A 19,745-nucleotide genomic window follows, 5' to 3' on the forward strand; every position below is an offset into this window, starting at 1 on the left:
ATTAAGTTTTTCACAGATTTTTCAGAGAGCTTTGATTTTATTCTTCTTGATTCTTGAAGGTTGTAAATACAACTTTTGTCTTGAGACCTAACCCTTCACATTTAAGCCAACATCATTAGAGTACACATTTAACTCAATTATTTTTGTGATCATCAAAATCCATCCTTTAGGATTAACATGTTTCAATGTCAATGAAATGAACCTTCCTGTGTTTCAAATGTTTACATACTTTTGCCTCTTCATTTTGAGTTAATCTATTGAAAATTACTTGGTTATCAATGAAATGACTATTCCTTTTTCACTGAACTGTGTCTTAACTGCAATTTTTATGTTTTGATTGTTTCCAGATGCTCTAATACATTCTTAAGTCAAAGGGCTCTGATACATTTACAAACTAACATGCCCTGATACACTTATATATCTCAACATGATTTGATACATTTTTTAAAAGTTGGAATCAACTGAAATTTTTACAGAATAATATGCTCTAATACAATTACAAATATCAAAAGCTCTGATACATTAATAAGGTAAAAAGCTCTAATACATTTACAAATCAACAAGCTCTGATACATTTACAAATTGAAAAGCAATTGCTTTTGGTATGGTGGTAAGTGCACAAGTAGTATAAGTATGATACATAATCAACAAGGATGATCAACTCTGTACTCATAATGCTCTGAAATCTTGGCACTGATACTTTCACTGAAACTCTAATTCTGTAATGAATTACTATCAATCTGAACCTCCTAATTATTTATTCTCTTTAACTCTTGATGCTTAATTCATGATCTAAAAGTAAAAAACAAAATTTTTTTTTAACCCCCACCCTTTTGTTGATAGCAAAAAGGGGGAGAAGAAAAATAATTTCAAAAAGGGGAGAAGAAAACCAATTATTTTGGAAATAGTGATATCAAGAATGTTATTGGAGAAAATTGATAAATGACAAAAGATTTGGTGAGAAGCATAATTTATTTGATCATAATATAAAGGAAGAGATTTTATCATAAAAATTTACATATTGAAAGTTTTAAGACTCAATAAGGCACATGTTTTGAATATTTTTTGTACTCTAAACATTGTTGCAAAAGTGCTATCATACTAAATTTTAATGAATATTCTAAATTTCTAAATATCTTTTATGCTCTGAATATTATTGCAAAATTCTTTTAGACTCAATAGTTTTGTCATCATCTAAAAGGGGAAGATTATTAATCCTAAAGGATGGATTTTGATGATCATAAAAATAATTGAGTTAAATATGTACTCTAATGATGTTGGCTTAAATGTGAAGATTTAAATTTCAGGACGAAAATTGCACCTACAAACTCCAAAGAATCAAGAAAAAGAAAATCAAGAACCCTAGAAATTCTATCTGTAAACTAAGTGAGCTGACCCTTTTGTTTAAGTAGTCGACCCCTGTGTAGTTCAAGAGAAATAGAGAAGAATCACAGCCTGAGACCAACTAAATGAGCTGACTCTTGTGTTTAAGGAGGCAACCCAATATCTACATGAGTCGACCCCCGACATTAAAGAGTCAACCCTTGAGGCAAGCGCAAAAACTTTATATGAACTGAATGAATGAGCTGACCCTTGCTTCCAAAGAGCCAACCCGTTATCTACATGAGTCGGCCCCCGACATTGAAGAGTCGACCCCTTAAAGCTAGTACAGAAATTTAATATAGATTGAAGAAAAGAGCCGACTCCTATGCTTAGTGAGCCATCTCACATGGGATGACCCCTGAACCTGGAGAGCCGACCCCTGTTATCCTAACAGCTCCAACGGCTACTTTCAACAGTACTTTTGTTGGGTGCTAACAGATAGTTTCTTAGTATGACGGCTATTTGGTACTTCTTGGTCAGTATGTAGCTTATAAATTTAAAGGAACGCCAAGGAAAAACAAGAGAGAAAATCAAAAAGACTCAAAAATCCAAGCTTCCAAAGATCAAGTTCTCACAAAAGAGCTTTCCAGGAAAAACCACATTGTGAGGAAATCAGTTGAAATATTCAACAGAGAAGTTGTTGTTGTGCTATCAAGACCTTCAGCTGCATCCAACGACCATCTTCAAAGCTTCTAATCCATATTTATTATTTCATTTCTTTGAAGCTTTGTTTACTTAGTTGCAGCATTTATTACATACTCTTTAAACTCTGTTGTAACATTTTTATTTGCTCTAAAACTGATAAAGGTTCTTCCAAACCTGAATTGGAAGTTATTGAATCAGGGGATTCAACATTTGGTTGGTGAGCCTGTGAAAACCGACTGGATTGTTTGTGAGCCCGAAAAATAAACATGTAAAGATTTTGGTTGGTATACTTGTGAAAACCGACTAGGTTGTTTGTGAGTCCGGAAAACAAATGGGTTAAAACACCGCAACGCAGCCCATTGGAAAAAAGAAAAAGAACGGCTATCTTGAGAGAGAAACTCTGGCGTAGAGAGAGAGAGCTCCCAACGGCTATCTGGTCGGTGGCGCTCGCGAGCTGATTGACTGGGGAACTTGGTGCTCCGGTGGGCGGTGTGCTTCGGTTGACCGGCGGGAACCTCGGGGAGTCCTCGGTTGATCGTCGGGAGCCTTGGGGTGGCCGTAAGTCTGCAAGCGGGCGAGCGGCAGGGGGACTGGCATCCGAGGAGGAAACCCGAGGAGGACGAACGCCGGCACTGGGCGGACCACACCGGAAGGGGGGGTGACTGGTACACTCTGTCCTCCTGATCTGTTTGTTGTGTTTTCAGGTGGGCAATAGCAGCATGGATCGCAAGGGGAAGCAGTCGGCGGCGAAGGTGACGGAGGAATTGGCGAGAGGCAACGGTAAGCCCACTGCTGCCTGGTCGAAGCCGGCGGGTCGTGGGGTGCGCCCTGCAGCCTGGTCGAAGCCGGGGCCGTGGATTACCTACTGGCCCACGGCCGAGGAGGTGGACCGCCTGAGCTGCCGCTTCCCGGAGGTGCTGCGGCCGCCGGAAGAGCCGATAGAGGCGGCCCGGCAGGTGTGGGAAGGGCGGGCGGCGATTGTCCGTAGCTTTGGCCGTCGGATTCCAGCGGAATGGGTGGCCAAGGATGTGGCCACCCGCGCGAAGCTTGAAGGAGTGGTGGCCGTCCCGCTAGCGGATGATTACATCGCCCTAAGATTCCGGTCGACGGAGGACTGGGATCGGGCTCTCAGGGAAGGGCCGTGGGTGGTGGCGGGGCAACTGCTCGCCATGAGCCCATGGGTGCCGGACTTTGAGCCTGGGGATGGCACGGTGAACAGGGCGATGGTATGGCTCCGGCTGCCGCGACTACCGCTGGAGTACTGGTCGACGTCGACCATCCTCCACATCGCAGCTCGCGCCGGCCAGCCGGTGGCGGTGGATGAAGTCACCGAGCAGCAGGCGGCGATGGGTTTCGCCCGGGTTAAAGTGGCGATTGACCCCACTGAACCGCTGCGGCCAGGAGTTCTAATACAGGGGAAGACGAAGGTGCGGTGGCAGCCCTTCGTCTTCGAGAACATCCCTGTTCTCTGCCCTAGCTGCGGGCGGATGGGGCATACGGAAGCGACCTGCCGCTTTCCGACGGCAGCGGGTGCACACAAGGAGGTGCATCCGGTAGCAACGGAGGCGGGGGGCAACCCGGATCTGCCGCCTTCCGGTGGTGGGGAGGAGGTCCAGGGGCCAGTCTACGGCCCCTGGATGGTGGCAACGCGGCGGAAAATCCCTCGGGGGGACCTGCCGCCGCGGCCGAAGGAGCCTCCCGGGCCCGATCTTGGGGCTGGGTCGTCCGCGAGGCGGCCGGTGAGTCCGGTGGTGCCGTCATCATCGCCTGCAACGGTGTCTCCGGCAGACACGGCCGGCTGGCAAAAGCCGGCTAAAGTTGCGCGGCGTCGATCGCCGTTGGCAGCGGAGGGGGAAGGGCTTCAGCTGGCCCTTCCTCTCGGCCCATTTCAGGTTGATCTGGCCGGTGATGATTTGCTCGGGGACGACGAGCTCGAGCCAGCCGAGCCGGAGCTAAACGGGGGGACCACTCACCTGCGAACAGACCCGGGTCTGAGTCAGGATCCCACCCTGATGCGGGCCGTGGCCGGGTCTGGTGGGCCAGTTGTGGCCCAGGCCCAAGTTCAGAAGAGGCCCAGGCCACCGGTGGACCCGGGCCCGCACGGAGGCCCAGGCAGGGGGGGATCACTCACGTGCATTTCCTGCGGTGGGTCAGCGGGCTGACACGATGTTGGCCCGCGGCCGGGCCCAGGGGAGGGGACGTCGGGGCCGCGGGCTACCGGGCGCGACTCGGGACGCGTCTGCAGCGCGGGGCACGCTGCGTGCTCGATCAGCCCCGGGCTTGCGGGCCTCCCTAGCGGCGGGGGAGCGGGTCCGAGAGCTGTTAGGCCGGGCCGACTCGGTTGTGGGGGCTGAGGATGGCCCGCCAGTACAGGGCATACAGGCCCGGACCATGGGGGAGCTGCGGGCAGTCCCTTGTGCGGCGGGCACTCAGTTTCAGTCAGACTTGGGGCTAGGGACCCAGGTCGACCTAGACTAGCAGGCTGATGGGAGACGATCCCAGTCTACCGGTTTGGTCCTCCGCCCCCAGCCTTGGGCAAGTTGGCCAATGCTGCCTCAGGCAGGGGTGAGGGGTGGGACCGACCGGATCCTTGCATGGAGGTTGAGCCTTCAGTACCGGGAGGGGACACAGCCCTACCCACTGTTGTGCAGCGTGTCAGGGCAGCAGTCATGAGTGCTGCACCCTCTACACACGGGGGGGAGGAGGAGCGGGGTAGTCGGGGGCTTGAGCCTGAGGCTGGCCCCACGACCCTAGGTGAGGAGGGGTCTGAGGCTGACTATGTGGACTGTGATCCATGATGATCTTGGCTTGGAATTGTAGGGGGGCGGCCAAGCCGTCCTTCATGTTCTCCTTTAAGAGATTAGTACAGCTCCATTGCCCGGAGATCTGTTTTCTATGCGAAACTCGATTATCTGGTGAGGGGCTTAGTCGTGTTAGGCGTCGCTTGGATAGGGAGTGGGCTACCTATGCAGTTGACTCTCGGGGGTTATCAGGAGGCATTTTGGTCTTGTGGAGGCGAGGGGTGGCGACGATAGATGTTTTCCACAATTGCTCCCAGCAGGTAGTTATGGTAGTATCGAAACCAGGAGCTGCTCCGTGGGTACTCTGTGGTGTGTATGCGAGTACGGAATCTCCCATACTTGGAGAGAAGCAAACCAACCGGCCGATTTTATGGCAAGCTTTGACTATGCGGTCACAGGGCTCGGAGAGTCCTCCGGCAGGAGATTACTAACCTCATCACCCAGGGCATCCCGACGGTTGTGGTCGGTGACTTTAATTGCATCCAGGGTGAGAACGAGAAGCGGGGTGGTGCTGCCTACACTGACAGACTGGACAGGAGGGAGTTTCGGGACTTTGTCTTGCGGAATGGCCTGGTAGACCTTGGTTTTTCAGGACCTAAGTTTACTTGTTGCAATAATCAGTCAGGCAGTGCTAGGGTCTGGGAGCGCCTAGATAGGGCCTTTGCATCCCCAGATTGGATTCTCCATTTCCCTACCTGTCAGGTCAGTCACCTTCCTCGGATTGCCTCTGACCATTGCCCCCTGCTTCTATCCACATCGTCGGTACACGCCCATCATAGTCCCTTCCGTTTTGAGAAGGTTTGGCTATCATACCCCCAGTCGTGGGATGTAGTCCGCGACGCGTGGCGCACCCCAGTACGCGGCGACGCCATGCAGGCGGTCTCGCGCCGATTGGAATTGACTAAAAGGCGTTTACGCCGGTGGAATCGTGAGGTCGTGGGTAACATATTCCGGCGTTTGGAAGGGGTTGAGTCCTCGATTGCTGAGTTGCAGAGGAAGGAAGACCTAGGAGGGGTGCTCATGGAGGACGATATGTCCGACCTTCGGGGGTTGCTAGCGACTCATCACTCGTTGCTATGGCAGCACGAGATTTTCTGGCGACAGAAATCTCGTGTGCAATGGGTGAGAGAGGGTGATCGCAACACTAGGTTCTTCCATCGGTCGACGATTATTCGGCGGCAGCAGAGTTTGATTCATTCCCTGCAAGATGAGACTGGCCATCGGGTAGAGGGCGAGCAGACAGTTCGGCAGACCCTCTTTGATTTTTTCCGAGCCAGATGGACGGAGGACGATGAGGCCAGTCACGGTGACCGCCCTCTGAGGGTGGACAGGGGTATTGGCGATGTTGAGAGGGCTTCCTTGATTCGACCGGTATTAGCACAAGAGGTACAGGAGGCAGTTTGGGCGTTGGCTGCTGACAAGGCTCCAGGGCCCGATGGTTTTCCTCCCTTGTTTTTTCGGAAGTACTAGGGCATTATCCACCGAGGTGTGGTGGAGGCTATCCAGTGTTTTTTCTCTCAGGCTGCGATGCCCGAGGACTGGAAGGCCACATTCATCACGCTTATACCAAAGCGTCGGAATGCGGTTGAGCCCAGTCACTTCAGGCCTATTAGCTTGTGCACAACCTTGTATAAGGTTGTGGCAAAAATTATGGTGGGCAGAATGAAGCCCCTTTTACCTGGTATCATCAGCTATGAGCAGGGGGCATTTGTAGCTGGTAGAAACATTTCACATAATATTTTGTTGGCTCAGAAATGATATGGGATCTCCAAAGAGCACTAAAAAGGCGCAGCTTGATGGCCATCAAGCTGGATATGGAGAGGGCTTACGACAGGATCAAGTGGAGCTTTCTCGAGCGAGCACTGGTGGCGTACGAGTTCCACAGGCAATGGATTGGATGGGTCATGGGGTGCATCCGGGGACCAAAGTTTTCTATCTTGATCAATGGCACACCCACACTATTCTTTGAGTCCACCTTGGGATTGCGGCAGGGATGTCTTTTATCCCCATATTTGTTTATTATTTATGCTGATATCTTATCACGGACCCTACAGAGAGTTTGCGCCGACCGGGAGCTGGAGGCGTACATTCCAGCACCGGGGGCTCAACCTCTCTCACATTTATTTTTCGCTGATGATTGCCTTCTTTTGACCAGGGCACGAGTGACGGAGGCACGGGTTCTTCGCAGGGTGGTGACGGAGTACTGCATGGAGTCCGGCCAGAGAGTGAATTTCACGAAGTCAGCTATCACGTTCAGTCCCAGCACGGATATCAAAGTCTGACAGGAGATCCGAGGGATATTGCAGATACCAGAGCAGGAGGGGACGCTGACCTACCTGGGAGTTCCCATCAGTGGCAGGCGGCCACGAGTAGCAGAGTGCTCGAGCCTAGTACAGCGAGTCCAGAGCAGGCTTGAGGGATGGACAGTGTCCTCCCTATCCATGATGGGGAGACTGACTTTGATTAGATCAGTATTGGGTTCCATACCATTGTACCTCATGGCTCACACTGTGATACCAAAGATGACTCTGTTGAGGATCGAGCGTCTTCTTCGGAGCTTCTTGTGAGGATCACACGGTGGGGGCCATGGCGTGCATCTGGTGGCTTGGGAGCAGGTTTGCCGTCCTACCAGTGAGGGTGGCCTGGGGGTGCAGTCGTTGGTGGGGAGGCGTGAGGCTCTCATTGCTCGGCATGCGGTTCGATTCTTGCTTGAGCCACACAGCCTATGGAGTCAGGTGATGGCAGCTAGATATGGCTGTGGGGGCCTAGAGGGAGTAGGGCGGGGTCGCCGAGTCTCTTTCATGTGGCGCGAGATTGGGAGGTATCTGCTGACTGCATCAGCGAACACTAGATGGCTAATAGGTGATGGCAGGAGCATTGATGTGACCAGTGAGCCGTAGGTGGACACCCTCCCATTGAGGAGGTGGCCGACCATGGTTAGCATAGAGGCAGCAGAGGGACTACGGGTTTGCGACCTTTTGGCGGCAGGTGGAGCAGAGAGGGATGATGCTAGACTTCGACAGCTATTTGGGGTACATCTAGCAGCGAGGATCCGGTCCATCCCGTTACCAGGATGTGCAGGATCGGATGTCAGGGTATGGGGCACCTCGAGCCGGGCCAGGGTCTGGCTGGGAGACCTCACCCGTGTCATTCAGCCAGAGCAGGATAGGGGGCCGGATGGTGATTGGATCTGGAGGTACGGCCTCCACCCGCGGGTAGCCCTCTTCTTATGGAAAGTTTTCTGGGACCGCCTGCCGACGAGAGCAGCACTGAGCAGGCGTGGATGGGGGATCCCCGCAGAGTGTGGGACATGCGGAGCCGCGGAGTCAGTGGACCATGTGCTTTTCCAATGTATATGGGCGAGGCTCACATGGCAGTGGGCCGGGGTCCCGCAGGAGGCTCGGAGTGAGCGACTACAGTTTCTTCACACGATACGGCAGTGGCTAGCCAGCACGAGGACGAGTCAGGGGGCCATTAGAGCGACTTGCACAGCGTATCAGATTTGGCTGGCAAGGAACGCTCGGACCCTCGGTGACCGCAGGGTGTCACCACGATTTGCTGCGGAGCATGCTCGTGTACAGGCTTCAGAGATCATGCCCACCCACTCTTCAGATAGGCCTTTGACAGCTCAGGGCACCTGGGGCCCCCCTTCTGCTTCGGCAGCTCACCAGATGGTGTTTTTCACCTGGGAGCCCCCACCCCCAAGCTTCCTCAAGGTTAATTTTGATGGGTCGGTGCTGGATGGTGGCACGCGGGGCGGTGCAGGCTTTATCATACGAGACCCGCACTCCAAGGTAGTGGCAGCAGGTGGCTGCCAATTGTTTGACATATCAGTTCCGGAGGCAGAGCTTCGAGCTACCTGGGCGGGCGTGCGCCATGCGAGGATGGTCCTGCAGGCTAGCTCGATCTTTTTGGAGGGTGACTCGGCCACGGTCATCAGGTGGATCCAGAGGGGGGAGACGGCTGATGGTACAGACCACCCCTTGATCCGTGATATACGGATGATGATGGGAGATGGGAGGGCTTTTTTGGTTAAGCATGTATTTAGGGAAGCTAATGGGGCGGCCGACTGGGTGGCGACCTATGCGGCCCACCACTCAGGTTACACTCTGTGGTGAGGGGAGGGGGAGCTTCCACAGGCTCTCCGTGAGTTGTTGTATTTTGACCTTCTTGGATGTATTCGTACACGTATTGTATGAAATATCCATTTTCAGCAAAAAAAAAAACAAATGGGTTAAGATTTTGGTCGGTGATCCTGTGAAAACCGACTGGGTTCGTTATGATCCCGGAAAACAACGAGTTGGGTTGTGAGCTCGAAAAACGACCGCACTGTAATCAGGAAGATTATAGTAAAATTTTCAAGAGTTTTGAGGAGTGGATGTAGGTGTGGGTTACACCGAGCCACTATAAATTTTTTATGTTTGTGTGTGCTTGTATCTTTACACTCCTGTTTTTAATTCCTGCCATTATTCATTCATTGCTTTAACATCAATATCTTTTAAACTGAGATCTCTATTAATTCGCTGCATTCTAGTTAAAAAGTTATTAAAACCCAATTCACCCTTCTTCTTGGGCTGCAAATCTGGGCAACACCTATCTTGAGCAGGACGATCCATTTTGCCCCCCATCAGTAGTAATCTAAAAATATTATTTCTTGATAGATATACCCTCACTTATATTATATTAATATTCTATTAATTATGTTAATATAACTAATTAATTATATTAATATATATTATTATATTGATTAATAATATTCATAAATAATAATATATTTAATATATCTATTGATAAATAGTAATTATTAGCTAACAAATATTTATTAATTATCGATAAATCTAACTTAGGATTTATTAATAATTAATATATTTATTTATATAACAAAACTTACTAAAATTTATTAATCATAAAAATATATATTTTAATATATATAATTAATTTTAAAATATTTATTTACTCATGTAAATATATTTTAATATTTGAAAAAACCAATATTGTTAGCGTAGGCCATAAATGGCCAATAAATGAGAAAATATTATTATCTAAATTATTTATTTAAGAATATCATAAAATTTTGATAATATGATGTCCTATAAGACCATCTCCAATCAAGCATAGTAATTTTTTTGTTATTTTTTTATTAATTTTTCTATGGTGCCCACAGGCTCCTGCGCAGGCCAGGTGGCGCACAAACACTACGGCCCTGTTTGGGAGAGCTGTTGGAAGTAGAGCTGTTGGAAGTAGAGCTGTCTGAAGTAGAGCTGTTATAAAAAGCTGTTTGCTGTTTGGTAACTACATTCGTAAAGTGCTGTGGTACTTTGTTTTGTGTTTGGTAAACAAACTGAGAAAGTACTTTTATATGACAAAATTACCATAAAGGACATTGCATAGTATTATACAACACAACATAATAAAACATAACATAAATTAATACATAAATATACGATATAGTATAATATTATTGTAATATAAAATAATATTATGTTAATATAGCATAATAGTAATATAATTATTAGAGTAAATTAATATTTGATAATATAACATAATATTAAATTATTTAACATAACATATTAATGTATTATGATATAATGTAATATATATTATATTTATAATATAATACAATAATAAAAGTATAAAATATTATAATTATTAGTATAAATTAATTTCTCATAATATAACATAATATTAAATTATTTAAAATAACATATTAATGTATTATAATGTAATGTAATATAATATAATATTTATAGTATAATACAATAATAAAGGTATAAAATATTATAATTAATATTATAAATTAATTTTTCATAATATAACATAATATTAAATTATTTAAAATAACATATTAATGTATTATAATGTAATGTAATATAATACAATATTTATAGTATAATACAATAATAAAGGTATAAAATATTATAATTATTAGTATAAATTAATTTTCCATAATATAACATAATATTAAATTATTTAACATACCATATTAATGTATTATGATATAATATAATATGATATTATATTTATAGTATAATACAAAAATAAAGGTATAAAATATTATAATTATTAGTATAAATTAATTTTTCATAATATAACATAATATTAAATTATTTAACATAACATATTAATGTATTATGATATAATATAATATGATATTATATTTATAGTTTAATACAATAATAAAGGTATAAAATATTATAATTAATATTATAAATTAATTTTTTATAATATAACATAATATTAAATTATTTAAAATAACATATTAATGTATTATAATGTAATGTAATATAATACAATATTTATAGTATAATACAATAATAAAGGTATAAAATATTATAATTATTAGTATAAATTAATTTTCCATAATATAACATAATATTAAATTATTTAACATAACATATTAATGTATTATGATATAATATAATATGATATTATATTTATAGTATAATACAAAAATAAAGGTATAAAATATTATAATTATTAGTATAAATTAATTTTCCATAATATAATATAATATTAAATTATTTAACATAACATATTAATGTATTATGATATAATATAATATGATATTATATTTATAGTATAATACAAAAATAAAGATATAAAATATTATAATTATTAGTATAAAATAATTTTTCATAATAATTTTTCATAATTTTTCATAAAATAATTTTCCGCGGTCCAGGGGCTCTTCTTCATGGTCCACGCTCGAGGAGGACCTCAGCGTGGGCCGCGAGGTTGATGATAAAAAAAAAACAATAGATTGATTTTGGAAGGTATAGAAAAGGATTAAAAAATTTTTTCTTCTAAAATGTGGTTCAAGAGATGCATACAAAAATTGAAAAGAAAAATACCTTTTCTTACGGAAGGGAGTCTGACGGCTTGGGTTCTTGGCTCCAGCAGATTTTTAGGTTTATACAGGGATAAACTATGTAATTATGTTATTTTAATATGGGCATTTTTGTCAAAAATATAGCTTTCCGAAAAAGCTGAAACAGCTTCCTCTCAAAAGCTCCAAATCGAAGCTTCCTCCCAAAAGCTGTTTTCAGCTTCCCGCAAAAGCTGAAACAGCTTTTTAAAAAATTTACCAAACATAGTTTTTCATCTAAAAGTACTTTTGGAGGGCCAGAAAGTGCTTTCTGGCCCTCCAAAAGCTCCCCAAACAGGGCCTACATCTATTGTTCCAATAAATTCTGCTATTTTCTTAAAAAAACCTGCATCTAAGGATAGTTTTCTAAGCTTAAAATCACATCACTTAAAAGAAGGAACACCAACGTATATAACCAGTCTCAGGAGAACACGGCCACCACAGAAAAGTGAAAACCCATGATCGATGAACTCCACTGATGGCCTTGGAAAAGTGGGAACAAGTGGAAGCGTTAGATGCACGGAAGAGTGTTTTGGGGGGCGAGATTTTCCACTGGGCGGACAAAAGGTATATTTTGAGAGTGATGAGTAATATATTTAAGATGAGGGAGTGAAAAATAATTCGACAATTGGAGAAGGCTGATGGCTGGGATACAGCTGTCAATGACTGATAGTCTTAAAAATTTAAAGTTGGCTCGGTGCTGCGGTGTGCCTTTCTATACCAGCTAATGACAGTCTGGCTCTGGCAACACTGTCTTAATGTTGGAATAAATTAAACCTCAAGTCACGTGCAAGTGTTTGAACGTCGAAATAAATTAATCCTCAAGTCACATGGCAATAAGAGTAGCTAAAGTAATTGAACTTCTTATATTAATTTTCATGAAGAGAGTCTGATTTTAAAAAAAAAAAAAAAAGTTTCTTGCATGGACTCTGGAGAAGATTTCCCGACCATTAGTGACGGATAGCATCCGGGCTGAGAACTTCTTTCAGAGAGATCACGGACTCCTGTTCTTGGCTCATACATTCGACCATCCTCTAAAATCTTCTTCGTCTGAGTAAGAGAGAGAAGGAGAGATGGCTGAGTCTCAGGTTTCCAGTGTCGTGTCTCAGCTTGCCAACCTCATCACACAGGAAGCTGCTTTCTTAAGTGGGGTGAGGGATCAAGTCGAATGGGTGAAAGCACAACTTCAGCTATTGCAAGGTTTCCTCAAAGATGCCGAGTCCAGGAGGAGGAGGGGAGACGAAACAGTGGAGATCTGGATAAGGCAGATGAGAGGCGTAGCATATGAAATAGAAGACATTATAGGCACGGCCAGGTTCGCGGCTGAGAGGCAGCGTCAGAGGAGAGGCTTCATGGGCACTATTTCGAGGTACTCTCACAAACCTTGGGAATTGTTCACCCTGCATAAAATTGGTTCTGAAATTGGAAAAATAAAGGAAAAGATCCGTGGTATCTCTGATAGCAGAGCCACATATGGCATTGATAATCTAGGTGAAAATAGTGCAGGGGATGAAAGTTCGGAATCACTCAGACAATCCTCTCCTCTCTCTAATGATGATGACATTAAAGTTATAGGCCTTGAGAATGATAAGAAAGAAATAGTGAGTCAATTGCTTGATCGGAATGGGAAAGCACGATGTGTAATTTCTATAGCCTGGCAAAAAAAGTGTATAATGATTCTGCAATTAGAGAGCATTTTGATACCTTTGCATGGGTTCAAGTTTCTCAGAGCTGCCGAGGTATCGAGCTAGCAAAAGACATCATGAAAAAAGTAATGAGAAACAAAAAGAAGGAAGAAACAACTACAGGAGGTACAGTAGAAGGCTTAGAGCGGATGGGTGAGGAAGACGTGAGACAGGGGCTCCATGATTTACTAAGAGACAAAAAGTATCTGGTCGTGATGGATGATGTCTGGACTTTTGATATTTGGAGAGAAATGCAGCGAGTCCTTCCTGATGAGAACAAAGGTAGCAGAATACTGCTTACCACACGTAACATTGAGGTTGCAAGAGATGCCGCGCCATGGATTCGTCCACATGAACTGCACCTTTTAGACGACAAGGAGAGCTGGAAACTCTTTCGTAGGAAGGCATTTCCACCAAATCAGGATGTCCCAACTGAGGTGGGGGCATTGGCCCGGAAGCTTGCAAACAAGTGTGGTGGACTTCCTCTTGCACTGGTGATGTTAGGGGCCTTCTGTCAAGGAAAGATCAAAGCTACGATACGTGGTTGGAAGTAGCTCAGAGCATGAACTGGGTATCTACCGGAGATGGGAAGGAATGCCTCAAAATATTGGGTTTAAGTTACAATGAGTTGTCATATCCGTTAAAAACATGTTTTCTATACATCGCTGCGTTTCCAGAGGACTCCATTATCTATGCTTCCAAATTAGTTAGGTTGTGGGTCGCCGAAGGTTTCATACTGCAAGAAAAGCGACAGACAATGGAAGACACCGCAAGGGATTGGTTGGATGAGCTGGTGCAGAGGTGCATGATCTAGGTTGTCCAGAGAAGCAGGGCTCGTGGGCGGGTTAAGAGCATACGCATCCATGATATGTTATGCGACTTCGGCGTTGAAGAAGCCAAAAAGGATGAATTTCTTCATGTTTGCAGTAGTGGCGACATGGCCGAATCTTCTCGTATATCGAGTCATCGTGCAGCTTTCCACAATCGTATGCAAGACAAGGCTACTCTCTCCTCACCGCATCTCCGCACTTTGCTGGGCTTCAGTTTAATTTTGACTAATGGGGGAAGATTTTTGAATGGGTTAAACTTATTAAGGGTGCTAGATCTGGAGGGTGCAGAAGATTTGAAGGAGTTACCGAAGCAGATCGGCAGCATGATTCATCTACGATACCTGGGATTGAGAAAAACTGGTTTGAAGAGACTGCCATCCTCAATCCGGCGTCTCCTGAATCTGCAGACTCTGGATGCCAGAGACACAGGCATTTATTGGCTTCCAAAATCATTTTGGAGAATCCAGACACTGAGGCACGTCTATATTAATATGGTTGCTTTTATAAGCGCCCCGATAAGTGCCGATCACAACAACTTGCAAACTCTGGAAATCGAGGACTTTGAATTTGATTGGGATGTTAGGGAGATCCTCCGTTCACGTTCACTAAACATAAGATTCAGAAAAAATTGGGTTACTACACCGAGCTTGACTATGAACGAGATTAAGGAAGCATGTGAGAGAATGTTTCCAGAATCACTCGAAAAAGTACTTGAGAAAATGGACAGCCTCGTCTCCTTGAGTCTAGATTTTTCTCTTATCCCTGGGGACGTTCTTTTCGCTTGGGCACCAAAACTACACTAGCTCCGTTCACTGACACTATATGGACGGTTGTTACTCAAACAGCAGCAGCAGCTCCCAGATAGCAGTCAATTCCCGCCAAACCTCACCAAGCTCGTATTATGGAATTCTGAATTGGAGCAAGACCCAATGTCGGTGCTGGAGAATTTGCCAAAACTCAGGCTTCTTGAACTGAAAGGCAATTCATATTTGGGGAAGAGCATGTCGTGTTCTTCTGCTGACGGCTTTCCTCGACTGCAACACTTGGAATTATACAGTGTCCACAATTTAAAGGAATGGAGGGTGAAGGCTGGGGCGATGCCCAGCCTCACCCACCTAACGATTGTGAACTGCAGGGAGTTGAAGATGCTTCCCAAGGGATTGCAGCATAGCACCACACTTCGAGAACTGGAGCTGTCTCAAATGCCCCATGAGTTCTATAACAAGGTCAAAAAGGAGGTCCGGTACGAGGTCCGATACCATGAGTACCCCTACCCCTACAGTTTGTTTTCAGATGAGAATCCTAATGCCTGTAAGTCACTCCCTCTCTCCTCTATTTTCTATGTTATTTCCATACCTTGAGATCCTACTAATGGAATAAATTTCTTGCATGATTGAATATGCTCAAAGCTTGTAATTGTAGCATGCTACATATTTGACATAATATCATGCATAATATTGTGATTTATTTCTCTCTGATCTTCGAACATTCTAATTGCTGAAATCCTTATTCTAAAATTCTTTCCCTTATCTAGCTTAAGAAAATAGAGCATTGAACTCAACCAAGTACTGCTGATCTTACTGGAGATTGATCTTCACTATTTCTGGTTGTTTTTCGTCAAATACAAATAGTTAGATGACAGGATATGATAACTCAATCCATCTCTTACAACACCTCATGCATTAAGACACTGACAACACTATTCACAAACCTGGGACCGCCCAAGAACAGTTAGAAAATGTAGAAAGTAATCATTGAAAATCTCAGAATATGTACTCTAAACATTAGGGGGAAATGATTGTTATTACTGTCAGTTTTGATACTATGACTCCTTTAACTTGATCTTTTTTATTTATTCAAAAGGTGGTAACCCACCAATCCAGCAATTGATTGTTAATATGTTTCTTGTGCTTACATAAATGGCATAGCAACATGCACTAATCCCTTGCTGCTTTCATTTTCTAAAGCTCCAATCATGACTTTATCTACCTAGATTTGTTAAAAAAAATTGAATTCATTGGTAGAGAAAATCAAAAATTTGAAATATTATATTCAGTGTAGACATTTTCGGTCAAATGATTGCAAAGGATTTGGCACGAATCTTCTTTTACAAATCATAGATAACTTTGTAATTTCAAATATAATGCCAACTACTAATATATTGTTGGTATTTTAGTAAATCTAAATCCACCCTTCATTTAGAATCCACAATGTGGGTAAAGATGAACATCATTGAAAGAATCTTGGTTCTCACTAGTTTTGAGTTATTTCTTCATTCCGTGCATCAAAAAAATTATTTCTAATTCCTTCTAAAAGGCTGGGTTTTTATTTATTTGCTAAATTTCCACTGTGCCAAAGGTTGCCCATGCTTTATGAACTACTTTAAAAAAGAATCGAGCGAATAACTTTATCATTTCCATCTAAGTAACAACTGTGGTGTTTCTTGTCTTGCAGGCTGCATAGTTTAATTGGCGTTAGCTGAAGTGATGATCCAGTCAATAAGGTTCTCTAGCTTTCTTTAATATATACAAGGCAACATTTCTAGCTATTTCTTATGAAACCATGGAACTCTTGATTGTATTAGTTCCTATTTTTCATTTCCACATCATATGTTTCTTTAGATTTGATGGAATTGTTAATTTTCTGTAATGTATTTACTAAGGCTTTTGACACATGAACTTCTATTTCAACTTGCAAATATTTGGCGATCTATGTTATATTCTGATGCAATCTTCTTTTCTGCTGTTTCTTTAGTAGCATCCTTAAAACATTAGCTTCGTTCATTCTTCGATTCAGTATTAGCATATTCTCTGAACTGTATCACAACCTCACATAAAGTTCTTGTTTCTCTATTCTTTTTTTCCAAGAAAAGCAAGAGCAAAGCTCCACACAGCTTCAATAAGCTCCCCACGTAAAGTTCATTTTTCTCAACCATGCTTATTGCCAATGGCTTAGTAAAAAGGATCCATGACATTTCAAAAAAAGATACATGAGGAAACTAAATTTTTCTTTTTCTTTAGAGTTCTTTATAAATAGGGGAGAATCAAAAAGAAGGTCGTTTCCGGAGAGAACCAAAAAAAACTTCCATTCCTCTAATTATTAGAAAAACCAAAATTTTATTTTTTCCTTTTTTTCGTTGGACCTCTATGATGAGATCATATTTTATATCTTCGTTGACCTTTAAAATAGAAAAGAAATAGAAGTTTTATCTGAAAATCATCTGTTTCCAACAATTGAAAACCATCATGGGTGCATTTGACAGATTTCTCTACTCCATTCCTTCAAAATTACGCAAACTACGGATGCTAATTTGACATGGTTATTTTAAATTAATTGGTTTAATTTTTACTTAAACCAATCACTTGTGAGTAAGTGAAGTTGTAGACCCTATGAATCCTAGAAACTTTCTCTATGGCATCCCAAATGCACAACATTGGTTAGCATGTGACACACCTGCACTTTGCATGGTGTAAAACTCTAAGAAATATGCAAGGTTTATTGAATGAACAAAACATCAATGAAATCACCACTTCGGAGAATAAAATTAAATCCTATTATTTTAACAAAAAATAATCCAACTACAATGTCCAAACATCCAATAGTATTGAAGATCTTCTAAATTCTTTCCAACTACAATGTCCAAACATCAAAAAATAAGACTCATGATTATTGGATGATGAAACAATATTCCAATCGATATTATGAATTCAATCAAAAGGAGGATGAGGAGTAGGGTTGCACAACAGTTTAAACAGTGGCAGTTGCTTACTCTAGCTATTAATGATGGTCATGATCAGGAAACAAAAAATTAAGACTTACGATTGTTGGATGATGAAACAATATTCAAATGGATATTGTGAATTCAAACTAAAGAAGAAGGAGAAGGAGAAGAAGAAGAAGTTGTGAAATTGAAGCAAAGCTTACAGTCTACATTCCAATTGACACAACAATTAAAAACAAAGAATTAGCAGGATTCATTTTCAGAAGAAAAAAAAATTCCCGCACAACAACACACAATACATGAAATGCAGAGAACATCAACCTCAACGGATCAAAATATCAGCACATGTTAGCTGAAACAAGCTTGTTGTACTTCATCATTGATGAGCTATTTTTGGTTGTAGATAGTAATCCTAATTTTGAAGTATCATTCGGCACCCTCTGGAAATCCAAATATTATCATATACAGCTTTCCTGAAAATAATACTTGTAAGGTATTTAGGGAAAACTTAAGGATCAACTTGCTCATTTATGTCATATGAAATGAGTTTTATAAACTGATGTTCAACTTGAAAAAGGTCGACCACCGATGAAAAGAAATTTGTTCTCCAATGTAGGAGAAAACAATCCCAGATACTGTCTAAACAATAAACAGAAAAGTTCATTAACAAGATGTTCAAGATTGTTTGGAAAACTTTCTCATCATCACCCGCCAATTGACTGAATTGATAACCGAATCATATCCTATCTCTTCAGAATCAAGTCATATTTTCCTATGGTCGTATTTCAATGTAGTAGCCTACTGTGTATCCTGATTTAGGTTTGGGGTTTGTCAACTTCTGGTTCTCTGAACACATGGTTACTGTTGTTGTCTGTACTCAGAGATTGGATTAGGGAAGTGATGGGGACTTGCCATTCAACACAACCAGAATCAGAAGCAATTCAGAGGAAGATCATTCGCCACAGGATAAGTTGACAGAAGGAAAAGTTTTAGCCGGAATAAATATATAAACCTAACTTGCATTTGAGCAAGTAATGATGCCAACAAAACCATGGTGAGGTGCAGCCCTAGCAAGCTTCAAGTTTAATCTCTTGATGATAATATAAAGGCCACTGCTATTTTGGGGGAAAAAATCAGGTAATGTTTTTATAAGTGGTCCCTTTGGCTTCTTTTTTTTTTTTTCGGTAAAAGATAGGAGGGGAGGGGGAGGGACCAGCCCACCCGCGTAGCAGCCCCATTACTGAGCCCCCCTTCCACTAGGGAATGTTCGATACAGGTCGCAGGTTTCGCGTGCCTTCCCCGACTCGTGGGCTCACCCCACTGGGTTCACCGCCTCACGTGTGGGTACGTCACCCCAGTGCCACCTTGGTACAAGTGGAAGGAAAGCATAACCGCCAACAAGCCAGCCGAGCGTGGGGCATCCGGTCCCCTAATTTAATCGACGCCCGTGCGTTTCGAACCCGGGCAACTTGGGCGGAATTATCGCCCCCTTACCACCAGGCTACTACCTTGGTGGCCATATTTAACTTTCAGATCCATCTCAAAAATAATAGAATCAATAGGAATCCAATTTTATCATCCATTAAATAAACCAATATTGGTTCAGACATCTAAATCCAAACTTAAATACCAAACCTATAATTCTTACTATTCAGAAAAATCATTAATTACAATTTCATAATCAATCGTAGAACTAAAATTTCACTCTGCTATATAGATTGCCAAGCTTGCTAGCGCAAACTCCAAACCTGGACCATCCTTCATTCCTATCAACCCTATTCGCCTAGAGAGAGAAAAATAAAAATAGAGATATAT

At 42.7% G+C, this 19,745-nt stretch overlaps 1 protein-coding gene and 1 pseudogene across 2 annotated transcripts; both read left to right on the plus strand.

Moving 5' to 3' along the window:
* Positions 1-2,747: 2,747 nt before the first annotated feature.
* LOC148714948 (uncharacterized) lies at positions 2,748-7,111 on the plus strand. The gene is made up of 5 exons (XM_088714759.2): positions 2,748-4,057; positions 4,849-5,089; positions 5,316-6,267; positions 6,582-6,714; positions 6,985-7,111. Exons 1-5 carry the CDS (start codon positions 2,748-2,750, stop codon positions 7,109-7,111), a joined length of 2,763 nt encoding a protein of 920 aa, XP_088570885.2.
* A 5,526-nt stretch (positions 7,112-12,637) lies between these two features.
* Positions 12,638-16,826, plus strand: LOC103721594 (putative disease resistance RPP13-like protein 3; annotated as a pseudogene). Its single transcript, XR_015975885.2, has 2 exons — positions 12,638-15,520; positions 16,664-16,826. The product of XR_015975885.2 is annotated as a putative disease resistance RPP13-like protein 3 (transcript).
* The last annotated feature ends 2,919 nt before the right edge of the window (positions 16,827-19,745 follow it).

This window comes from Phoenix dactylifera, chromosome 2, assembly GCF_051530095.1.
Source record: "Phoenix dactylifera cultivar Ajwa chromosome 2, Ajwa_hap1_PhDact_Kaust_v1.1, whole genome shotgun sequence".
Classification (NCBI taxonomy): Eukaryota; Viridiplantae; Streptophyta; class Magnoliopsida; order Arecales; family Arecaceae; genus Phoenix; species Phoenix dactylifera.

Bases quoted from the DNA above. Each gene is read 5' to 3' on its own strand.
- LOC148714948 (XM_088714759.2), top strand. From the start codon at position 2,748: ATGGATCGCAAGGGGAAGCAGTCGGCGGCGAAGGTGACGGAGGAATTG. The intron at 4,058-4,848 runs GTCTGGTGGGCC...TTGGAATTGTAG, and splicing joins CTGATGCGGGCCGTGGCCGG to GGGGGCGGCCAAGCCGTCCT. The intron at 6,715-6,984 runs GCAATGGATTGG...TCTTTTGACCAG, and splicing joins GTGGCGTACGAGTTCCACAG to GGCACGAGTGACGGAGGCAC.